The sequence below is a fragment of the Pieris brassicae genome, chromosome 10 (assembly GCF_905147105.1).
Source record: "Pieris brassicae chromosome 10, ilPieBrab1.1, whole genome shotgun sequence".
Taxonomy (NCBI): domain Eukaryota; kingdom Metazoa; phylum Arthropoda; class Insecta; order Lepidoptera; family Pieridae; genus Pieris; species Pieris brassicae.
Window position 1 is genome coordinate 6,818,255 of NC_059674.1, and position 18,910 is coordinate 6,837,164.

The window sequence follows — 18,910 nt, forward strand, 5'->3', positions numbered from 1 at the left end:
ATGAAATATTTTTTTATGATTGCGTTAGTCATTTTTGATTCGTTATAAACATACGAAAATTAAACCGTTATGTTTTTAAACTGACACTATAAAAGCGCTGCAATTGCATTAAAATTAATATTATACCAATTTAATCATGTTATTTATGATGTAATTAGATTGTGATAAAAGGTTTCGTTATTATGTGTAATTTAGATATGATTTGACAGTTTTTAACGGGTCTTATGAATGTTATGTTGCTAATAAATTCCGACTAAGAGCTTAGTATAAATTTCTTTCAACAAAGAACGTACCCATTTTTAAAGGCCGGAAACGCACTTGCGAGCGTTCTGGCAACGGGAGTGTCCATGGTCGGGGGTATAACTTAACTTGAGGTGAGCCTCCTGTCCGTTTGTTTTATTACGTAAAAGGAATGTAGAAGTATCTTCTTAATTGGTAGATCAGTATTAACTGAACTTGGAGTTTAGAACTCGGAGAACTCTGTAGCGGAGAGTTTATAACCACCGTTCCGTTCTACGTCCTTGATTTTAAAACTAGCAGTAAATGTAAAACGAGAAGTATTCGATATGTATCTCTTATTTGACGTTCAATTATTATATTATATAAAGAAATGATTTTGAATGATTCTCCATCACCAGAATAATGCCAAAACAGTCTATCAAACTGTTAGACCACCCATAATCCATTTATATCATGCTTCAAAAAGCTATTTTAAATTCAAATTATATTATTTACGACAATAATATCACGCAATTTCTACAACGTAATAACCTACAAAAAACTGTGTTCACTTGGCTCCGTCCCGTGTGTAGCAGTGTACCAGCATTGATTCATTCAATCCAGAGCTTAAGTAAACTGTTACCAAACAATAATAATAATAATAATAATAAAGCTACTTTATTTCCAATAGTTGAATATATAATATCCTAATTTCCTTATGTACCATAGATCGAAACCCCTTCACAGGTATAGTCCTGTTCCCGGTATATATATATATATATCTCTATCTATCTCATTCTCCATCCTCCCTTTCTCCATTTGCTTCCTGCTGACGCTCCTACTTGTATATCTTCTATCCACTTGTTGTTAGGTCGACCTCTTCTACTTCTTACACTTGGTCCTTCCGGACCCGCGTTATGTATAGTATATATTCTCATGCATATTTCTGGCATTTCTTCTTTCTTCATTACCACTGGCTCATTGGTCAATATAAGCCCTGATTTCTGTACCATTTTCGTGATATTATTTCTAAATGCACAGTACCTGACAGACGCCGTCAACTTTCGTCTAAAGAATGCCTTCCTCGCGATGTTTCAAACTGCATGAGCGAATGTTGAATCCGGGCTTGGACCTAAATCTGTGATGTTTTTATTTAAGCTACTAGGCCAAAACTATCAAGGCTCTAAACTGTCACCTGCTTGTCATATTACATAGCCAAAATAAGACCTTGGCGGCAAGACAGAGCAAGTGGGTTTATCTGAGTGTAAAAATCGCGGTTCTCAGATGTCTATATCTGTTTTGTGATCATTAGTTTTTTCTTGTGCCTGACACGCGGCGTTTTTTTTTTGGTCTAAGGCAAGCCGGTTTCTTCACGATGTTTTTCTTTGCCGTTCGAGCTAATGTTAAATGCGAACACAGAAAGTCGATTGGGGCACAGCCGGGGATCCACGGCCTCAGCGATGACAGTCCCACGCTGAAGCCACTAGGGCAGCACTGCTCTGTGCAAGAAATGTCAATATTGTACGGTAACCTAAATGATTCATGTCGTATTTAATCTAATCGCCGCTCCCATTTCCTTTGTTGTTAGTGGAAATTACTTTAAATACCCTGAAATTGTGTGAAATTTCCTAAATATGAATGTGTGAAACAAAGCCTGTGTTGACTTTTGATAAATAAAAAATAGCCTTTATTCGAGCAAGTAATAATAAATTTTCCATTGAGCAGTGTTAGCCTAATGGCTTTAGCGTGTGACTCTCATCCCTAAGGTCGTAGGTTCCTTAGACCTAAAATAACGACGGCGTGCGTCAGGCACACGAGGCTGATCATATACTTGTCTATTAGAGTCAGAAGTCTGAGGCCCAGATCTAAAAAAGACTAGCGTGATATACTTAGTTCAAATTATATTTATGAATGAAATTATTCTAAATAATTTTAACATCATTGTCATTGGTTAGCCTAGTTCGTTTCGTGTCTTTTATCCCTGGCATAACGCGTTCGAATCAGGGCTGTGCACCAATGGACTTTCTATGTGCGCATTTAACATTCGCTCGAACGCTGAAGGAAAACATCGTGAGGAAACCTTAGACCCAAAAAGACGACGGCGTGCGTCGGGCACAGAAGGCTGATCACCTACTTGAATATTAGATTAACAAATGATCAAGAAGCAGATACAGAAATCTGAGGTCCAAACCTCAAAAGGTTGTTACGGTAATGATTCATTTTTTAATAATAGTTTTAAGCTATTATGACAAATCCTTACACAGTACACAACCTTCACTCATCTTCGCAGCGCTTTTTCAATATTTCCCTGCTATTGCCTTGGTATTTTCCTCTTAGGTTTCTGGTGGCCGTCCTCCCCTTTATCTGCCCATTGGGCTGTTTCAAGTGTAAACACATTTGCCATCAGAAACGTGGGTAACCTACCGTGTTTGACCATTGGGAACAAGTACCAGAAACTCCCGGCTTTCTAGGCTAGTAAGTTATTATTGACGTGACAACGTCTTATAATTCGATGGAGCCGGCTGCACGCACGAAAAAATTACTCATGCGGCGTTACCTCGCTCTGAGGCGTTCCATTTAAGCGCAGAACGAGCGACAAAGAGGCACTATTGGCCTCAGCATTCGGCAGCGTTCGATATCTGTATTTCGTCCACCATTCCGTCAGTATTTTCTTATGAGGTTGTCACGTTCAACCATCGCCAGTAAATCGACTTTACAGACAACCACCTTTTTTTTTATTTAACGTATTTTTATTAGATTTACAAATTCTACACCTTCCGCGTTACACGCATAGTGCGTTACCAAGTAAAGAAAACTTAATAAAGACATAAAATACTAGTTAATTAGAAATGTGTAAATAGAGAATGTGCCTAATTGACATGGCCACTTCGTTAAGTAGATCTTACTTCAGGTCGTTATCTGTGATTGACTGTACTACTTTCTAGGACAGTCAAGTAGAAAATGTATATGTTTACAATTCTTGTTACGAGATCAAACTCCTTCATGGCTACATGGCTCATTGTAAATACATAATAGGCATAAAATTTATTACTAACGAAACACACACAAAATACTAATCAAAAATAATAATATCAAAAACATATGGAAAGAAAATTGTGTTGTGCTAGTAACTGGCACTGTCACCATTGTGCTGTGGAGCAGACGTGTTCCACAGCGTTAGTCATTTTGCCACAACACTTAAAATCATGTAATAATAATAATAGTAGACAAAATTTAATAGTGAAAATTAAATTATTTATTACTGACGTTTAACAATAACACAAATGTGTACAAAATAGAAAATGACAGACAAAAAAATATAACACATGAAAAAATGACACTAGGGTGGAACCCTGCTATAGTGGGGTAAATCATCATAGTGATACTTATTACCTAATTGTCAAGCGCAGAAGGCTGATCTGAAAATTACATAAAATTAATAATAAGGCAATTTAATTATGTGGAACCCTTTAGGGTAAAGTAAATTTCTTGGCATTTCCATTTTTTTCTTTGGATCTGTTTTTAGCTTTCTCCGTTATAATAATAATAAGCCTTTATTCATTCACATACATTTAACAAAAATATATTTCAATACAAATTTAATTACTCCAGATGCGGGGAGAGCCTTCTCTAACCTTTTCCATGCTATTTGAATTTTTGCCAGTGTCATTCAATTTTTTTCAGCTACCTTTTCGATCTCGTCGGCCCATCGCACTATTGGTCTGTCTTTGTTCCTTTTTCCATTCGGTTACAGTTTTAGATCATCTGTCTTCTGTGTTACGGGATACGTGCAATATTGAATAATAAAGTAAACATAATTAATTTCTACCCTCTTAGTCTGAATCGGATAAGGCAACAATTATACTATCGGCTGAAAATTTTGAGTTGCACAGAAATGGAGGATTTAATGATTATTATATTACATTACACATATATTTGCACAAACGCACAAATTCGTACAATACGCTACGCTATGAATTTCCACTTAAAAGGGTACATTGTATATAATTTTATTTAGTATATTATATAGAATAAATTTTGAGTTATTCTACTCTTACAGTTTGAGTAAAGCGATAGACATACTTGCAAATAAAACATGGATTTCAATAAAAGAGGACCTTATATTCCCATATCATCTAAGACAAAATTTTATGGATCATGCAAGATTGTTTAGGAGCTATAAATTAACAAACCGTCAACCTTCCTGGATTTTAATTGCATTGAATAATTTGTTTTAAAATGTATTTTAGATAGATATTATTTTAATGTTGGATATTTAAATTAGGTCATTAAAATATATTTATTATGAAATATTCTTATATTGCATACAGGTATCACTTATTCCACGTCATTAAATTTGTTAAAATAGCAAATCATCATACCAAATGTCAGCAAATAATACTTATTTTAAACAAATATCGCAAATCAATTAGAAGCAGCTCGTCTAGCACTAGTCCCAAGCCCTTATCAACTAGATAATCGTTAACTTTATAGTAGGCCTTTTTACACAGCATTTTCTTTAATACGTGTATTAAAAGGCAGAGATAAAAGAGCCTATGCGATAAAGAAAAGTATCCCTTTTCCCAAAACCTAATTACTAACTTTAGATAGTCTAGTACGCGGAAATTGCATCCTGCGTTTGTTTGTCGAGTATTAACATTATGCACTGGAATGGTTGGGATTTCCGTCACAATCATACGTTTTGATTAAAGGGGTCTGTCTAGAACTGGTTACATTTATTGATCAGTCCTGCAACTTCTTTGTTTGTATTTTAAAGAATATTTTTTATGGAAAAAAGGACAAAAAGTGATTACTGGCGCCCATGGACACCTGCAACGCTAAGAGGATTTATTACTGGTTTTTGAAGGTTCTTTTCTTGAAGGAGTCGTATCGCTTCGTAAATACCTATGTTTGCTCTTTTTGTTTATTATACAATAAATAACTTCGTACTTTTCTAAATTTCTTCAGAAGTGTACACGATTTGTAGTGATTACAGCTCAGGACCATAGGCCTATGTAAAATAACTAGGCACTTGTTTTCTTAGTAATTACTATATTTTCGTTGGTAAAGTTTGCTGTGATATTTCAAGTTATGTCACTTTCTTTTGTGTCAGACACGCTTTATTTAAAAGTTTATTAGTGCTAAAAAAATCTTCTATCTTCGTAAATTAAAATTGGACATTTTAATTAATATTGTTATTTTTAATTTTCAGATAAACAATACGGGCCCCAAACAACACCCCTGGCGAACACCAACCTTCCATCAAACCCATCTGGCGACGCAAACTCAAATCAACATGAAATAAACTTAGATACACATAATGAATTCAAAGAAATTGGTTTAGGTACTGAATTAAAAGCTTCGTTGAAATCTGATGATGATTTCGACGTAAACGAATACTTCGCTAGACTACAGGGTACCAGATACGTAAGCGCTCCGTTAAATAGAAAAGAAGATCAGAATGCTAATCTGCCGGTAGAAGAAAATCTAGAAGAGATAAATTTAAATGAACCTGAAAAAGAGGAACATAGTATAACAGCGGATATAGCGCAGAATTTCTCGCAATTACCAACTGTTTTACCACAAGTTGCCAGTGCAGTATTTAGTTCATTTTCTAATATGTTGAATTTGAAGAGGGATGTCGATCGATCACCTGCATACCAAGATGGTTTTAGTGGAATCAATGAAGTTAACTACAACCATTATAAGGAACAAGAAGTGCCGGTATCGAAAAGTGTGCCTCCGCCGCTGCCAGAGCCTCCTTTAAGTGGTACGTATTTTTTGGTAATCAATATTCGACATTGCAGCTCATGTACTATTTTAGAGTAAGGTTACAGTAGCGATAGTCGCTAAAGGCGCGCGGGTAGAGGCGCTACAATCTTATTGATAAAATATAGATTAAGGTAATAATAATAAATGGTAAAAACTTTATTCGTAACAAAAGGGTTGTGACAAAATTCATACATCGCTAGTCCCCACATTAGGAAGTCCCTGTATTGTGGGTAACTAGGAAGCAATTATTCCGTGGTAAATGTTTAAACCATTAAAAAAAGTATTTTTAGTGTTACAGCTATGTCTAAAAAGACATTAAGTATGAGTAAATGAGTGTGTATGCGCATGTATTCGAGAGTGTAGCTGAGAGTTGTTATGATCGTGCGCATAATCTGTTAGTTTTTGGATTTGAGATTAGGCTTCAGATTTCTACAACAGTTTCATTGTTATTAAGGAAACAATATACTCGACTTAAAGTATATGACAAGTTTCCTCTGCCTATATTTTCTTTGTCGGCGTGGGCAAGTGTTTCTTGCGCAGACAGAAAAAAAGGGTTCCATAAATCTGCAAATACCACTTAAAATATATCAAGAGCAATAAAAATTATGTTTAAGATGTCCGATACAGCCGGCTAGGAGCTTTCGATTTTCCGCTTTTTTCTCGCTTGATTCCGAAAACAATAATCGCAGTTTATAATGCGGAAGAAATTACATCTAGAAAATTTACAACAATTTCAGTTTATTGCCTTTGTTGAAGAATTGAAAATGATCAAGTTATTAATGGCGTGTTTTTGGTACTGCCATCAATCTTGTAGCAATCAGAACTTTTGGGTGCACTCTTTGACGTTATACAGAGACGCGAGAACTCAATTTATCTCTGGAGCCTGGGCAATATAGGATTTGGAGGAACTTTGCTTTAAATATTTTGTTATTTATTAATAATTATGTATGTTGAATGTATAATAAATGATCTTTGTACTGGATCTTTGACATCGAAATTGAAAATTATTATATTAATATATACTCGGCCGTGGGCTGATCAGTTTTAAAGAAAGCATTGTTAAGTGCCTATCTCGAACCTAATCCGGTGTTTTGCTGGTAGTTTTTTTGCTGCTTAACAGGAATTTCTGGTATTTTATTGTAATTTATAATTTATTTTTTGTAACATAAAATAGTTTTTTTTTGTGTGTTTGAGTTTGTTTAGTACTATGTATGATGTAGTTAACTTTCATAAATTTGTTAAAATAGAGCTAATTTAGATTCCCATTGTCTAAATGTGGAATGAATATAAGTATTTCTATTATTAATAAAGAAAGAAAGAATATCTTTATTATACAGGATATTTAAGGTAAAGTAAAATGCACTGTGGGGGCCCCACACTAGAATTCCCTACGTAGCCAGAACTTTTAACTAAGTATTAACTTAATTAAGTTTGCTGTACGAGTAAGCTTGGCTCCGAAGCTTAAAGTAGGTTTTGAGTTTAACAGCATCGAGCATTCAATTCATAGACTGTACGTTTCCTGGATCATCTCTATATAAACCACTCACAACAATACAATATATGCGAAATAATGAAATCTTAATTGCTAGGTAACGAATTAATTCAATTAACAGTTGTAGTGACTACGTCTGGGGCTATAGGGGCGTAACTGCTATGATTTAGGAAATCGCACGCTTATGTCAAGAAAGCCTGAAGGAGAAAATATAGACATAACATTTATAACTAACGAAATACACAAAATAATAGTAATAAAAATGAAATAGAATGAAAAACAATGTTTTTTTGTAAAGAACAAGGTACGTTTTAAGTGTGTAATGCGTGTGTGTTGTGGTTGTAACTGGCCCTGGCAACATTCTGCTCCACATCATAATACTGAGGAGCAGACTTCAACAGCGCTGGACATTCTGATACCTTGGCTCGTACAAAGTCAAAGTATCTTTTAACAAATCGTCTATATAATATCTTCAATATTATTTATGGTAAAATCAATAAACAATTAGAAATGTGTGGGATGACATTTCCTCTAGTAATTACATACGTAATGTATGTACAAAAACTATGTAACTCTTACGCCATTGACAATGTATGTCTTAATTTAAGAAGTGAGGGACGAAAAAACCGTGTAGGCAATGACCTCACGTGACCCCCGGTTTTTGGTGGTACAATTATGGCCTCTGCACAGTGTATGAAACTTACAGTTATACATTTATAATTTCGACTACAAATGTCATGTTTGTAGGTTACTTAATAACGGATATGGTAATCATATCTAAACAGCTACAGATTGCTTGGAAAGGTTTTATTCATACTACATGGCCTCAAGGGGAGACCCTTAGACCGCTGGGAAGATGATCTGAAAAGATCAGCTGGCATAAACTGGCACTCAATAGCACAAGACCGACAAAAATGGGCAACTTTGGAGGAGGAGTTCCGGGAGTTCCTGTTAATTTACAAATATATAATATATATTTTATTAGATTATGTTAGTAAAATATATATATACCTACTAACAAAAATCAATATTTGTGGTTACTGTTATGTAACCACTACAAATAATTGTAAAACAGGAAATAAAGAAGCTTATTATTATTATTAATTAACGTGCTTTCACAGAAATAAATTACTTGTCTTCACAATTCGCACTTCTATCTCTCGGAATTGCACTCAAACCTGAATTGACTAGCCATGATTCAGCCCGTTTATCCTAGCGAATAATCTTGAACGATATTCGAGAACTTTCGGGGCAGTAGTATTTCTTGAGTAGTTGGTGTTTTATAGTTATTGCTCAAGTAAAATGTTCATGATTTTTATTTCTATCGCTTATTAATCCATCATTATTTTACGGCGTTCTAGAGTGTTAAGTCTTTTTTCGAGAAGGATTTTTCTTCTGGCGCATCATTTTGTGCACACCTACAAAGGTTATACATATAGAGTCTTTGACCAATAATTATTGTGAACAAAGGTTCCTCCAAGCGAAGTCCTGCCGCTTCGTATGAAGCTCGTTTTGAGGAACTAGTAGCAGCTAAGAAAATTAACTAGATTTTTTAAATTTGTTACAGATTATTAGAGTAACAACGTTTGGATAAATGCTATTTACATTAAACTCTTGCGTTCAAACTATAATTGGGAAATAAAAAATGTGAGAAAAACTAAAATCATTATTGAGACATTCACGCCTTTTTTACGATGGGTTAGGTAGGGAGCATGGAACTCTCGCTTCATCCACTTTCAAGACATTCATGCTCGGCGGTTATGGGTCACTTGACCCTTTTCTAGTACCCCTAGATTTTTTCCAAGTATGTTGTACATACCTACATACCTACCAGGCCTACCTAACCCAACTTCACCATCCACAGTTGCCTTGTATATACTTGCTAACTGCTAGCGGTTATGGTCACCACTAATTGATATCCCTCGTCCCAATAGTATGATTCGTATAAAGTCTGTCGATGATATGATCTCTAAATGTAATTGAACATCACAACGACTTTGAACCACTGAGTCCTATAAACTGTGTTTGAAGCAGGTGTGCATGAATGAGTCAGTGTTGCAAACATGATAAGTGAAGTGCTCGCGATGATTCCTCAACCCAACTCTGACGAAAAAAAAATATTTGATGTATAACGGACTTTGATGATGTTTTTTGCCTTTTGGCTTAATATTTGCTTATTGCTGAGAGTGGATGAACCTTAATACGGTATTGTTTTTTGGAATAAAACTGAATGGGCGCAGCATATACCAAGATGCACAGATATAAGGTCGGTTTTAAGGACAGGAAGGAAAGGAGCTAGGGGAAGAAGAAGTCATAGATAGACATTTGGCAAAAGCTGGAGGAGGAGTTTCGATCAAAGGTATTGAAGGAACTTAGGGTTTTAGGATAACAAGAAAAAATATATAGCAAATCTAAACTGTAATTTATGAAGATTGGAAATAAATGGGCATTATAATACTATTTGCCTTAATATGTTATGTGGAGCTATAAGCCATGATGTAATGGTTGCAGCCTACAAGCGTTTTGTAGAATAGTCGAGAAATAAATTTCTTTATAACAAAATATATACTGACCAAAATTAAATAACAATATTTTGTACATAAACACATTTATATAAGTGGTATCAAGAACGTATTAAGTTCTTCATCATCAGTATCAAGTCACAAAGAAAGCCTCGCAAGCGCAAGAGGTCCACGGGCTTAGGTATTTTTGGAGTTAACAACAGTTTTGGAGAATTTTCTGCTAGTTCTACTTCATTTGTAAATGTATGTAAATTATATACGTTTATTTATATATTTATATACGTTTACTGGATGGATTCAAATTCTTCTATTAGAACGCTGCATCCCTTAGTAACAGACTACTTCTAAATCACTCTTGACAGAGCGGTCGTGAACTTTGGAGTGACTCTACAAGGCTCAAGTACTCTCATATATGTATATACCTCGGGGCCGATGCCCGCAAAAACCAGCTATTTCCTTTTGAACAGCGCATAGCTTGTCGGATTGTCAATGTCCAATCTATTACTGATCGGCTTGAGTCTGTCATTCTTAACAGCTGCATAGATTGCTTCGGCTGTATGCGGTTAACAAATTTAATCTTATTATCCTGCAATACCACTTCTGCATGTTTTGCTATTGTTTTTACTAAGGCGCGTGCAGATTCGTTTGTGGTGTTTCTTGTTATTTATTCATTCTATTTCACTGTTGTTGCTTATTTATTTGGCATCGTTCGTCTATTAGAGAATTATTTTGAATATCATTTTTCAATTAATTTATATTCTTTCTTAGATACACAGCCTCATTCAAAAAGGGTTTGTTGAGATATTTTTAGAAATTCGAAGTGACGCAAGTCTGGAATTAACTTTTACAAATCGTCCTTCGATACACAATCGCATACTGTATCCTTTTCAGTGTGTCGTGTCGTTAAACTTTGTCAGGAGAGGTACTCTGGCCGAGATGTTCTATGCGTGAACACTGAGCAAGGTGGACACGACCTGCAATCGATCAACACCTCGGACATTGTATTCGCACTCTTATTGTGACAACTTCTAAAGCATTTGGTACATCCGATTTGCTTGCTTATATTTAGAAACCTGGAGCAAGCAATACATTCGGTATTATAAAATACATTAAATTTTTGATGCAATCAGCGCCAGGTAGAGATCTGTGGCGATTTGACTGCAATATTTATAATCAAAGTAATTATTGAGTTTAATTCTCACAATCAATATAATATTTCCATGTAGAGCAGTGCTTACCAACCATTTTTCTAAAATTCTTATGTCCCTTATGTAACATAAAATATATTAAATAATTGTTCACCTAAGAAACTTAATTTATAGGTTTGAGGAAGAAATCACTAGGACATTGATAACGAAAACCAGTAAATAAATTTTCAAATTACTTAAAAATCAAATGGCACACCCATCTAAAGTATAAGACAATATATCTTTTATTTTTGCTCGTGGATTTCATCTCCGAACTTTTGAGCAAATAGTTTACAAATGTGTAGTGTGTTTTATTTTTATAAGCTGAAAAGTTTGTACATTTTATGTCCAGTCAATAAATACTCACATCCTACTCGATTCCTTTAAGTGTTCTTAATTTCATATTATTGGCACTTTGTTGTATTTATTCACATTTATGCGATAAAACTTGCTCGCATGAGGCGTTGTAGTTGTGGAGAAAATTTCTATACATACAATACTTAAGGCTGAGATATAATTTACACTGTTTTGACAAAATTTATATTCATGACTGAAATAACGATTTTTACGTACAGGTCGCGCATTTGTGTTAAATGTTTTTTTCCAAAACTTTAACATATACTTTACGTATGTACAAATGCATGTTATAGTCGTGCAAAATAGGATCACTTGTATATAATATGACTGTATAAACGAGGGTAAGACAAAACTGCTTGACACACAGTGACCATGAAACATGTGTCGTTATCGTTACAATGACAATAATTACGTATTTGTATGGAAACGAATTACAGTTGTACGATTAGTTTCATCGGAAATCGTTAAAACCGTTTCCATTGTTAGCAGGTTAGATGCGAAAGATTAATTTGTTCACTACCTTCAGATGCTAGGTTAATTTACATATATTTATTATATATGACACTTTTTATATCTTGCCTGAACATTGAAGTGCGCAATATATGTCAATAATAAACAATTACATATCCAATATAAAATTATAGTGAATAATTGAAAACCTTTGCCAATACCGGTAAAAAATAAAAAATAAAATATGTTTATTATGGACCATAAGATACAAGTATCACTTTTTCCACGTCATTAAATTTAAATAGGTAGACATCCTTACTCATCGGCAAAGAAGACAGAGGATGTAGGCCGAGAGAAAAAGCTGGCGTAAAAAACTCTCAGTACTTGGACGGGCATTGAAGTTCACGCGGGCTTTGAATTCTCCAGTTAATACCACAGTTTGTCTTACCTTATAACACAAATAATTTTGATTTATAAATTGTATATTGTCACACAATTTAATCTGATATATGAATTAAATGTGTATGGAAGACAATATACCTCGAGATATTTTTGATTGTTAAATTACATTATCGGGAAGTCGAGGCAGAATGCAACATTCCATACTTACCAACTCGACGCCTGGCATTCCACGACACAGCTATTTTTATGGCACTCTCTGTCTGCCAATCACCTCTTTGTGGAACAAGCTGCCAGTTGTGGTACGATACGACTTAGGGGCCATCAAGAAGAGCGTACCAATCCCTGAAGGGGGCAACAGATCCGCCAGACTGCGGCATTGCGGCTGTGAATTCCGGCTCATTTGACTCCTGTTGTTATAAATATTAAATGATAAAAGTGAAAACTTTTTAAATAACTTGTTGAAAGCTCAGCTTTTCGGTGATCGTGAACAGCGAAACTGCCAAATCAAGTCCACATGCAACTGTTGGATAGTGTGATTATGGCCATTTGAAAAGTTGCCTTATGAAGGATCTTTAACTTAAACTCAAACTCAAAAAACTTTATTCATATAGGTAACCAATTACACTTATGAACGTCAACAGTAAAGATGGTAAATTGGTTCAAAATTTACATTTACTATCAGTTTAAGTCAAGGGCGTAGAGCAGGCGAGAAGAACTGGCCAGAAACTCTCCGCCACTCTTTTTAATCGCTAAGTTTTAAGTCATACAAATTGTCTGAACTGGAGCAAATCAATCTCAATGATTAGGATCTTTTTAATGATCATCAAATTTATAAAAAGCTTTATTGATTAATTTACGTTTAACAAGAGTTTTGAATTTATTCAGTGATAATTCTCTAATTTCACTTGGGAGTCATATAAGGGTCGGTTTATCTTCTGGAGCCTGGTTAGTTGTACGCTTACATTAGTTCTGTTTCGAGTATTATACTGGTGAAAGTCACCAATTTAAAAAAATAATATTCGTACATAAAGCAAGGCTTCAAGAATATATTGGCCTTACGTTTGAAGATTGATAGATGGTTTGAGTAAAATGGAGAATGATTCGTGTGATTTCGTCTGTATACTCATTTTTATTGAAACTCTTGTCTTTTTGATTTTTCTTTTCTATTGAATAAGTGTAAAGTTACTCTAATGGTACAAAAATTATAAAAAGAAATAAATGCTCCACAAATAGTATAATTGAACGGTCTGTCTATGGGCGTATTTAATATTCACTCGTAAAGTGAAGGAAATGTCTTCCTTGTGAGGAAACCGGTTTGCCTGAGACCCAAAAAGTGGACGGCGTGTATCACGCACTTTAGGCGGATCACCCACTTGCCTATTAGATTGATAAATTATCATGAAATAGATACATAAATCGGGGGCACAGACCTATTAAGGTTTTAGCCCCACTGGTATACAAATAGTACTTCTCGGTGGTATTTAGAGTTGTTGTCTATGATTTTATAGACTATTTGGACAGACTATGTATTTTCACAACATGTCCTACACACTGTGGCAAATGACTACAAATTCTATTGTTGTAGGCGATTAAGTATAATTTTTTAGTACATTACGATGTCAAGTTTGTTTGCGTTTTAAAATTAATACATTTACCACGGTAATTTTTTTATCCTTGAATTGTTCGAATCAAGGCTAAATTAATAAGGAAAAGCGTTTTTATTTTAACGCATATCTACCAAATTTTGATTTTCAAAAGCAATATTTTCTGTTTATTATAAGAAGACGAGAATTCGAAGCGTAAGGAGGTATTATATATATGAACTAAAGTTCAATTAAAGTCACATGTAGTTTTATACTGTCATGCTTTGAATGAAATATATTTCATTATAAATGTGGCGATTTGTAACCTTTAATAAATGTAATAATTATAATTTTCTTATTTCAGGTTCATCGAATTATCGAATCACGACAAGGAAAAAAGTCTATGCTCAGATCCCTGGTTTAACTGGAGAAGCACCGACTTGTAACCCAGCAGCTAGCCCATCCTCATCGTACTTTACAAATATAACCACTAACCAAATCACACATACTGATATACACAAAGACTTTTCGCAATCACCATATTATTTTACACCTGAAATGCGTGACTCGCTACCAAAAACAGATCCTCCTCATGCAACACCGCCGAAAACAGAACCTATAGTATTAGAGGAAGATATTAAAGCATTTCCAAAACCTGTTCTGAACACAGAATCAACTTATAACTTCTTCACCCCAATACAAAATGTAGAATCCTCTAGAAATGATGTACGAACTGTAAATGAAACATTCCAAGCAAACGCTACAGCGCCCATCATCCCGCCACCGCCAATGTTTTCTAATCGAAGAGACAGTCAAGGATCTGTTGGAAGAACAGTATTACCACCATCTATTGCAAGGAGAATAGCAGGAAATCAACCATTAATTAAAACACAAGCATCGCCACTGATAACGCATGACAATATTTTTGTACCGACATTTTCTGATCACAATCAAGATGTATCTACGAATGCCCCTCCAATGTTTTATACTCCGACTTACGACGGTGAATTTGTATCAAATCCGATACAAGCTGCACCGCAAGAACTACCGATTACTAAGAAAACACTACCAAATGAAAATGTACCATATTCAGAATCTGTAACAGCTTTTCCAACCATTAGCCCACCTGTAACTGAGTTTTTTATTCCAAGTAATGAGCCGTCCCAAGAAACAAAAATCGAATCTAATCCTGTTTCAGAACAGCCTAAAGTAGATGCGCTCGTGTTACATTCAAATCCTCTTGAAAACTTTTCATCAAGCGCATTTATGCAAGTCCCTTCACAAGAACAACAAGTTGAATCTAAGCAGGAACCTTTATTACCTCCGAAGAAATCGTTTGATGTCGCAAACCCTCCTCCACAATTTTTCGATCCAAGCTCAATGAACCAGCCAAATGTTTATAACGAGATATCCGTTTCTAATGTTCACCAAGTACCACCTAAATCTATTCAAGAGCCGCCAAAAATGTCTGGTAGTGTAAACTATAGAATGAGTAAGAAGCGACCCCAATATTACTCTGGACCTATTGAAGGTGTTGGTAATATAAGCAACAATATTAAACCGACTCTGAATCCAGTACAGTCGTCATTTGATTCCTTACAAGGTCCTCTTTTTACACCGAGTCAAGACCCTGATATATCAGGAAATAGTTCTGTAGCACCCCCAATTCATACAGATATTTCAACATTTAGTTCGGCAGCTTCAACTTATGGACTTCCTCCAGCTCAGCCATACCAACAAGACTTTAATACTGCTTTTGATTTAAGCAGACCAACAACAGAATATTACGACCAACCTCAAACAGAGGCAAAAAGCTTTGGATTGTTAGGTTCTTTAAAGTCTAAACTCAGTTCCATAGACATTAATAAGATCCAAAATACAGTTACTACGTTTTTCGACCCAGCTTATACTGGTGAACCAAAGGACGACCAACAGGGATTAGCTCCTTACCAATCTTCGCGTATGGATCATGCTCAAGATAGTTCTACTTTTGATATTTTTGTTGGGAGCTCGAATACGACTCAACCAAATTTTACCTCGAATTATTCATCCGACTATAATATCCACCAATATAACACTCAAAAACCATACTATGACCAGCAAACTTCCAATTATTCTTCGTGGCCCACTTCTAATCCAGTCATTGAGAATAACTTTGCTGGTCTAAATTTGGACAATACTGTCGATATAAATTTTAATTCTCACATTAATACAATTGACACACCCTTTGCGTTGCCATCTTTACCTATAAGTATAATAGAAAAACCAAGTTCTCTCCAAGCGCCTATATTTTCTGAAGATACGAAGATAAGCAATGTATCTTCAGTGATAAGCGTATCTAATCCGCTAAGTTTTTTTAGCACACCCCTTGAAGTTTCGCCATCTGAAATTTTAGATGATGAAATTATCGAAAGCGTAACTAATGTTGTGCTTGGTCCCACTCCACAGCCTTGCGAGATCACAGCCCAAGAAAATAAACGGATTGAAGTTTCTTTTCAACGGAATGAAAACACATTTAAACTCTTTGATCCTCATCCATTATTACCTTGTGATAAACATTTTACACCTGAAAATACATTTACAAGTAAGGCTGACATATTACCTGTAAACAAACAACAAAGTAGTCCGAGTCTAGTAACAAAATCGTCTATTGGCAATTTACCTCCAACAAGTGACTTCTCGTTTCTTGAACCAGTTGATAATGACGCTTTCTTAAAATATTTTGAACCCGCACCTAACACTTCACATCTGTTTGATTTCACGAACCAAAGTATAGATTTACCTTCAAAAGAAAGTGAAATAAATTTAATTGAAAGGAAAGTAGCTGAAATAGCTTTGCATGATTCACACGAAAAGTCTAGTGAAGACTTGGCTGAAAATGTTTCCGAATTAAATATATGTGAAACGTGTCGAGAAGTAAATAAACATGAAGAAAAAAGTGAAGTTGAAGATTTAACTTCGCAGCTTATAGAGAATATAACTGCGCCCATTCAACTATTAAACCCTGTAGGAGCGGGTTTACCAGTTTGTGAGCATGTACCAGAACTATCTCTAACAGAAAGTGCATCAGATCCACTTGAAGATATTGCCCAGATTTCAGAAAATTTTATAGAAAATATACCGATACATTCAGTCACTGAACTACTAGGAGATGTAACTCTTGATAAAAGTGTGCCGAATTATGGATTTAACACCACTGATATTAATGATATAATCGACACTACCTCTCTGACAGAACACAATTATAACTTACCTGATGTAAGTGATCAGGGACTTTTCCAGAGCGAATTAGCTGAAAATATACCAAGGAATGCCAGTGATGAAATAAAGGCTGGACTTAAAAACTCTCTCGACGAACTGGTACTTCCACCATTGCCAATTCTACCAACTGCACCTGTTGATGATGATAATAAATCAGATGAAAGTGGCTTAGATGTGCACTCTATAGAACAGGATGCTAACAAAGATTTTCCCATTTATGAAGAATTTGTTATCGAACCATCTGAGACTGATGATGATAAAATCGAGTTTATGGTGCGAGAAAAGAGTACAGAAGATCTCTTACCAGCGGTAGATACGTTTACAAATCGCGTAGAAAGATATAAAAAAATGGAAACCGTAAATGACGAATCACACGTTACTATGGCAACTATACCAACATCTATCAGTCCTTCGTTAACCATGGCTTCATACTTCGATACTGGAAATTATGCTGTAGAAACTTATTACAAAAATTCTTTGTACCCACGACCGGAAGAGAACTTATCAACCAGGATTCCTCCTGGATTTGAAAAGGAATTTAGCAAACGATTTTCTTCCGTAACATCTACTGGTTTTGTTGAAGATCATATAACACACATTCCAGATACGACAACACAGACACGTTTAACCCCCACAATAACATTTACCCAAACTACCCAAAGCGATGTGACTAAGATTTCTCAGACCACAACAGCTGTGGAACCAGTGTCTACCATAGAAACCCAACATACGATGCCTTTAGATGAACCTATACGGATGGACACGGACACGGAGCGCTTACCTGCCTTCACCAATCTCACTGAACACCTTAAAGAAATAGAAGAATCCAAATCAAATACAACAGAACCTAAAACATCTAACGAATTACCAGACCCTAAAAATTTCTTCACATCTGACCCAGGCCCGTCTAACAAGGAAAACGACGAATATAACAGTTACAATCGTCTATCCAGCTATTTCGCGACCCCACCAAAAGCCGACAACCCAAAGTCTTTTTTTGAATTAAGTCAATCTCAAGATCACTATAGGCATGCCACACACACCGAAACGCACAATAATAATATGAAATTAATACACGACCTTGCGATGTATAGGGATAAAGCTCCGATAGAAATAGTTAGGACGATAAATTATTTTACAGTTGAATACGATAATCATTCGATCGAATCAATAGGCGATCCGTATAAAACTAACGATATAGAAAAAATGCCGCTCGATATTGTAAAAAAATGTAAAAATTGCTCTAACTTTAACGTTGGTTGTGTGAAAAAACTGCAGTTAGAATATGCTAACTTGAAAATTAAGAAATATATGGACAATCAAGATCAAAAAGCGGAGGTTAATATGGATGTGGGGAGTGAAACACATGCTCAGAATGTTACCGTTAATCTTATGGAACATTCTGTGAAGGAAAATGACGACGGTATCGCTATATTGACTGAGGTATACTACTTCTTTATTTATTTAATCTAAATCATGATTAAGATACATAAATTAATATAAATGTAACCATAGCAACAGTTTTTCAAATTTCCTTTTTTGTTAGTTAACGTTAGGCTATCTAATAACTGACCTGGTAGTTCATTGATCAGTTGCTGTAGCAAATACCTGAACGTGCTCTCTTGTAGATGTTTCTTCCCGAAGTACAGAACCGTACTTTCGTTA

The 18,910-nt window shown here is 35.2% G+C and overlaps 1 protein-coding gene across 7 annotated transcripts in view; it reads left to right on the plus strand.

Annotated features, from left to right (window-relative positions):
- LOC123714990 (phospholipase DDHD2) overlaps positions 1-18,910 on the plus strand; it is an 83,100-nt gene that overhangs the window by 45,758 nt on the left and 18,432 nt on the right. For 6 of the 7 annotated variants that reach the window (XM_045669731.1, XM_045669735.1, XM_045669730.1 and 3 more), the window contains exons 2-3: positions 5,432-5,989; positions 14,349-18,688. In XM_045669731.1, coding sequence (XP_045525687.1) covers positions 5,432-5,989; positions 14,349-18,688 — 4,898 coding nt within the window. The remainder of the gene's footprint in view (positions 1-5,431; positions 5,990-14,348; positions 18,689-18,910) is intronic. The other variant, XM_045669736.1, reaches the window with a different exon arrangement.